General features: G+C 41.3%; 1 protein-coding gene across 1 annotated transcript; it reads right to left on the bottom strand.

The window, feature by feature from the left end:
- Positions 1 to 687: 687 nt before the first annotated feature.
- On the bottom strand, positions 688 to 4,094 carry LOC104692788 (fatty acid-binding protein, adipocyte). The gene is made up of 4 exons (XM_010405044.3): positions 3,930 to 4,094; positions 2,527 to 2,699; positions 2,206 to 2,307; positions 688 to 916 (listed from the first exon to the last, which is right to left on the bottom strand). The coding sequence occupies exons 1-4, from the start codon at positions 4,000 to 4,002 to the stop codon at positions 866 to 868; spliced, it is 399 nt and encodes a 132-aa protein (XP_010403346.1). The 5' UTR covers positions 4,003 to 4,094; the 3' UTR covers positions 688 to 865.
- Between the last annotated feature and the right edge of the window lie 2,724 nt (positions 4,095 to 6,818).

Below are 6,818 nucleotides of genomic sequence, written 5' to 3' on the forward strand. Positions count from 1 at the left end.
GCATCTGGAAAGGCTCATGTTCCCAAGACTGATCAAGCCTAAGGAGTTAATAGAAAATGCATGTAGGTAATAAAGAAGGTTGTACCCATAGCAAAATCGTACTGGCTTTTAGTAAACCTGAATATTTTTTAAGCTATGATTCTTAATTCAAGGTATTTTGCCTATCTAGGACAAAATGAGATGTTCAAGACAGGCACATTGACAAAATAATCACAGATGAAAGTTACAGCTGCTATAATTTCACCCTTGAGGTGGAAAAGGACAGGATCAAGCTGCTTCAAATGGTCCCTGGGTTTAAAATTGTCTGCATTTGTGCACAGAGGAGGTGCCTGGTACCCTGCTCATGTTTGGAAGCCAACACCAGGCATCCACAGATCATCCTCCTCCCTGCCCCAGGAACAACAACCTCTGCTTGAAGCCAAGAAGAGCAGCCCCATTTTTCCCCTGGCTGTGCCCAGTCTCCTTGCAGGGGCTAGCCCACACGCAGCCCTCACCAGAGGATGTTTTTGTGTTCAGGTGTACATCTGCCACTGTCACACAAGTGCCACGCACTGGGTTGCCTCTGAGGGAGATGGGTCACGTTGGCTGAGTGTGGTACTGGCTCCACACAGTGCTTTCCTGCACAGCACCCCTTCCCACACTGCATCCCCCCCAAGCCCCATTCTGACAAACTCCAGCATAAGCACATGTTGTATAAAGCAGAACATTTTATTGAACAACAAATGAGACTAAGTGCGTGTATCTGCTTTGGGATATATCTGAAAAAAGTACAGTTCTCTTTAAAAGAGATTCGTGGAGCTTTTCTCCTTTGGTTAAGTTGTTTTAGTCCAGCTTTAAGCATTAGTCCCGTGTGAAGGTGGCTTCTTCATGCTTTTTCATAAACTCTTTTGCAGGAAACATTATTCATGGTGCATTCCTGGAAAGAAAAGATAATTCCATCAGCTTTTATCTCTCACTAAATGTTTGTTAGTCAGAAGGTAGAGAATTACTTATCTATTGGGAACCAGTTTAAGAAAAATTTGCATTTCTCCTCCTCTAAAGCCAATTGCCAAAAGAGTGAAACTCAAGTTTTGAGAGCTTCAGCAACAGAAGTCTGAAAAACAAGCACAGGAGTGAAAGAATTTTCAAGAACTGCTCCAGCGACCCCCAGGAGATTCCTAAACTTTTCTTAAAAACCTTTAATGAAGGCTCCTAGGACTTCTGTGGAGGCTGACTAGACCCGGGACTTGGGCTATAATCTTTTCTTCTTTCACCTTTTGCAGCTGTGTCTTGTCTTCTTCACACACGTGTGCACAAAACATGCACACACAGAGAGCTTTCAGACTTGGAGCTGCTAGTGTCAGCCTCTGCATGTTAGGCTCTGTCCTCATCTATTTTTCTGTTAGATCAAACTCTGTTTTGTTCAATTTTTCTTAATGAAATTGTTATTAAAAACTATTTCTATTTATTCTCCTCTGGTCTCTATCCAAAGAGATTTAAATATTGAATTTATGGACACATTATTTTTCCCTAGGGGAGGGGAGAACTCTTCAGGAATTTTGTGTATGTGTATTGTTTTGCAGCATGTAGGAATCTCAGCTGCCTTTTATGAACATTTAGTCCTGTCCCAGATTCTTCAAAGTGTGTTTTCTAAAACTGTAAAGCAGAGCTGGGAAGCCCCAGACTGTAGGTGGGCCTTACTGGCACCAAGTCAAGCACAATAGTCTCTGACCAGATAAAACCAACCAACAGAGCTTGGACACGTTTCCTTGCTCTAACACCATATTATTAACACAGTTGTTGGTGATGCATAGCAGGATTCCCACAGATGGCTGTTAAGCCTCTGCTGAAGATGAACAGGAGTATTCTGCATCAGCCTAGAGTGGACGTATTTAATGTGGGCTTTGCTAATGCTTCCTCTATACTGTTCAGGACTCAGAGATTCACATATATAAAAGTTTCCCTCATAGGGATGTTGGGTTTTTCTTCCTACACTTTCCTAACCATGTCTTGCTATGGAGAAGAGGCACTTCCGTACCATTCCATAAGTTTATCAGCTTTTCAGTTTAAACTTACACTCTAGACTCAATCAGAGAGATTTCTCACCAAGTGAACAGAGCCCTTTCAGATGCTTTCCCTCCCTGTGTTTGAATCCAAAGTCATACATCAGCCAAACGTGAATTCTGCACACTGAATTCAGTGATTAAGTAACAAAAATTAACTTACCACCACCAGGTTCCCATCCACCACTTTTCTCTTTATGATAGTCTCTTTTCCATCCCACTTCTGCACCTGGTTCAGCACACCGTTGTCTAGGGTTATGACATTCTACCAAAGCAAAAAAACAAAGTGTGTCTGTTTCATCAGGGTGCTCTCGTCTGAGGAGAAGGCTCTCCAGGTCCAAACAGCACTAAGCACAAAGCACCCAGAGCACTCTTACCTGGGGAGGCAGCATTTCTGCACTGGATGTAAAAATCACAACTCTACCCTGCTGCTCACACATCCCTTTTGAGAGATGTATTTGCAAAATGCCATTTCTGGACTCACCTTTGTTTTTCTGTCATCTGCTGTGGTCTCGTCAAACTCTTCACCCAGCTTGAAAGAGACCTCTGTATTTTTGAAGGTACTTTCTGTTTTGATGGTTATCACATCACCATTGATGCTGATAGTTATGTTAGGCTTGGCCACACCAGCCATCTTCCTGGTAGCAAACCCCACACCTGTAAATAAGATAGGGCACTATGAAATTTTTATCTTTCCTCAATCCTTTGCTCTTATACATTGGAAAAAACCCTCTCAGTGCTTTTTCCCCTATTGCTTTCTGAGTGTTATTAACTCTATGTTACAGAGATTCTTTTATAAAATCTCACTTGGTACTGCTATGGACCAAGCTGGGTGGGTTGATGTAAGGAAATTCTCTACCCTCTCATTGTCAAAATAGTAAAAGCAATATTTTGAAGACTGAAATTATTTTAATGCCAGATATTTGCACATAGACTTCAGAATAATTTTCATAGCTTGTACTCTAACTTGTATGCTTATTGTGTCTAAACGTAAATAAGCATAAATATATGACAATTTCTGAGCCACAAAAACAACAAAACAAACAAACAAGGAAAAAAAAGCAAGCACTTTTAATATTTACAAGTGGGTAGGTTGAATATAAGGAAATGATTAAGAAAGAGCTGGCAATGGTTATGTCCTGAGTAAATCTGGAGTAAAGATTAAGAGTGCAAGAGTCTCATTCCTTGAAATCATAGTAAGTATTTTACCCCTAAACTGCAAATAACCCCCCAGCTTTTTAGCATGTACTAATTGAATCTGTGCAAGTTACCCCCTGCTTCCTCCACACTAACAGAATGTTGAACCCTTTTAAATCCCAATTTTAATTCTAAGTGAGAAGTCTACACCCTTAGAGAAAAGCATTAGACATCAAATCTTTGCAAGTATCTGCATGAATCCATGCAATTGTCTTTGTTAATATTCACTGGAGGCAGCTACAGAGTTTCATTCAATATAATAGCTGTGGCAATTAACTGGTGTCCTAATCCAGTAGCATTTTAAAGTTGTTTAGGTGTGTTGCTTATAGACATAAGGAAACTTGCTGCTTTCTAGCATCACACTGATTTGCGTGTCCAAGGATAAAAGCTAATTCACACTAAATATTGCAGTGATGTGTTTTACTTCCATTTGTAACACTACTAATAAGGCATGCCTAGACTTGGCTTACCTGAAATTATTCATATCTATCAAAGTTTTTCCTCTTTACAGGAATTTAACACCACTAATTGAAACAGACGAGTTCTCCAGTTTAAGACCACCTGATCAAAATAGTGGATTCAACCCCCCTTGATAAACAGCACAGCCAGAAAAAGCAAGTAAAGGCTAAAGTTCAAAATTGGCATTCCTTCCCTGTTCCAGATACAAGAAGTTGAAATAACAATTCTCACCCAGTTCCTTCATATAGTCCTCAAAGTTTTCACTAGAAAGGAGCTTCCAGGTGCCCACAAACTGGTCACACATTTTGTCAGGCTAGAAAGATGTCTTCCACAGGTTCAAACAGAAATGCAGAACAGGAGAATATTATGAGCTCCAGGAGAAGAGTACTTATCTTTAAAAAGGAGCTGTGGCCACATGATGCTCTGGAATGACCAATGAAGAGGGAGTCCCAGTGCCCAGTGTTTTTCTTCCTCCCCTGCCCCTCCTTTGCCAGTAGGTCATAGTGCTATTATTCATATGCCCTTACTAGCACAAAGATCACTGTCGTGTTTTTATTTAATTATTTTTGTCATTCAAGAACACTTTACCTTAAAGGCAAATAATTAAATCAAATTACCTTTCAGAATAAAAAAGTAGGCTTGAGCTCAACCCTCAGAGAAAAATTAATATTCTCTCCCATACTCTTTCATTTCAGTCCATTGTATCAAATGCACACAGCTCAATTCCTAGACTTTCCAATTCAAAAGGCTCATTGGGATCATTTAGCTTGCTTTCAGCACCCCTGCTTTCAGAAATTTCCTCTAGAGAAATACAGAATTACAGGAAGAAGTGGATTTGGAGCACAAAGTGAATGCTGGATTTATAGAAGGCTAAGGCAATAAAATTGCTTCCTTGATTGGGGTCTCCTTGTCCTTGCACCACCTGAATCAATCGAAGAATAGGTCTGTAATACACTTTTATGTAATGTAGAGGGGATATAGGGTTCTGTGAGAAGAAAAATAACAAAACAGAGGATTTCTCTCCCTTTTACGCCCATGCTTTCTGAAGAATTATGTCCCAATGACTAGCATTTTGAGTAATTATGGCATAAAGCTAGGCTCTAGTATCGACTCAGCAAAGGTCCCTGGACACTTAATTTCTTCTCTCTTTGTGCTGTTAAGGCATCAATTTGTTTGAGTCAAGTTGTGTACAGGCCTGACATAATGGGTCCATCTTGACTGATCTTCTAAGCCCTGTCATACTTCAGTTCACAAAAAACAATCAGAAAGCAGTTGAGCAAGTTCTTAGACCTTCCTTTGTCTGTAATGTGCTATTCCAACGGCAAAAAGCAGCTAATAAGAGCATAGTCCAGCCCCTGCAATTCTCTTTATGTGGATTTCCAGGAATTACTCTGCTGGTTGCTAGGCATCAAGTATTGTGAACCACGTATTTTTCTACTTGATGCCTTTGTAAGTAACAATGCTATAGAAGAGTTATTTATATAGGATTGCAAGATCTTAGGGATATTTGTACGGCAAGGGAAGTGAGGAGGCCTCCAGTGCATCCTTCCACTCAGGCAGGGTCACCTCTGAGCCCATATCAGGCTGCTTAGAGCTGTGCCCTTGCGTGGATCAGAAAACTCCAAGGATGGAGCCAGCACAGTTTCCCTGGGCAGCACACACCCTGCCCAGCTGTGCCAAGGGGGAAAGGATCTCCTTATCTTCTCTCCGAACCTCTCTACTTTCAGCTTTCATTCATAATTTCTCATCTCCTCACCAGTCACTGTCTGGCTCCAACTCCTTGGCCACTTTCCCACAGGTGTGGAGGGCTGTTTGTAATCACTCCCAAAGCTCAGCCAGGATGAACCACTTCAGTCTCACAGCCTCTTCTCACAGGGCAAGTGCTCCAGACCCCTAAGGATCCTGTGGATCCTCTGTTGAATGCACTCCAAAACTGGATGGTACTCTGGATACAGCCTAATGAGTGCTGAGATAAGGGGAATAATCACTTCCATCAACCTACTGGCTGTACTTCTGAAAATACAGCCCAGGACTCAGGTCTCAGCTCATTGCCCACCAGGACCCTGAGGGCCTTTTCTGCAGGGCTTCTCCCTAGGCAGTGTGTCCCCAGCCTGGATTGCTCTGAGAGCTGAGTATGTTTGTACATTTATAATTAGTTACCCCCTTGTGCCTTTAAAATGTAAGTCTATGGGGACTAGAATAGCTAATCTTAGATTTGGCCTATTCTTTTCAAAATTTTTCTTGCATATTCACTGACTTTGGCTTCATCTCAAAATAAATAAAACAATATTCTAATTATGAAGTGGCTGGTGCCTTTTCTGGTTGGTTTTCTCAGAGTGTCACATGTTCAAGTGTTCTTTAAAAGGAAATTCTGAGGGTCCCTCAAGTTTGTGTCATTATCTTGAGGTATTTTTACTTCAGATTATTGGCTTGAGAAACTCTGTACTGTGTGTGAGCAGATGGTAGGAACATAGAAACTCAAATCCAGCAATTAAATAAAGACAACTGAAAGTACCAGGTGAGAATTGCTGCAGTGGCCCAGAAAGAAAGTCTGCGACATGGATGAAATCAGTTCCTGTTCATACTTTTCTTGCTTTTTGGGAACTATTCTGTGTGTGGCTTACTACAACCAGCATTCATTTCTTTGGAGGGGAAACAGGGCTTTTATATTCAAAACTACCGTCTGGGAGAGGCAATTGGCCTTCCTTTGGTGTTAACAGCTGTCTGCAATGCTTGTGATACTGGAAGAGTTTTTGGGGAGAGTCAAAGCACCTTTCCATGCAAATCAACTTGGAGCAGACAAGTGCACCCTCCCCAGGCAGTCAGTTACTTGCACTTACTTAAAGTGAGTCTGAGCTATTTGTAGATATCTTGTGAACATGATGACTCAAGAATAGAAGAAGAAAGTCAGCTTGTGGCTTGACTTGCATGTTTAATTCAAAGCAAGCAGCTATCTGGGAGCGCACTTATGCATGCTTTTCTCTGCTGGAAAGTATCCTACCAATGGTATCCTTTCCCTCAGGAGAGACCTCCAGTAACAAGAGATAAACCTGTGGCACTGATGTCATCTAATACAAATCATGCCTGCTCTCTGGGGCAAATGTATACAGCCTGCTGATA

The sequence above is a fragment of the Corvus cornix genome, chromosome 2 (assembly GCF_000738735.6).
Source record: "Corvus cornix cornix isolate S_Up_H32 chromosome 2, ASM73873v5, whole genome shotgun sequence".
Classification (NCBI taxonomy): domain Eukaryota; kingdom Metazoa; phylum Chordata; class Aves; order Passeriformes; family Corvidae; genus Corvus; species Corvus cornix.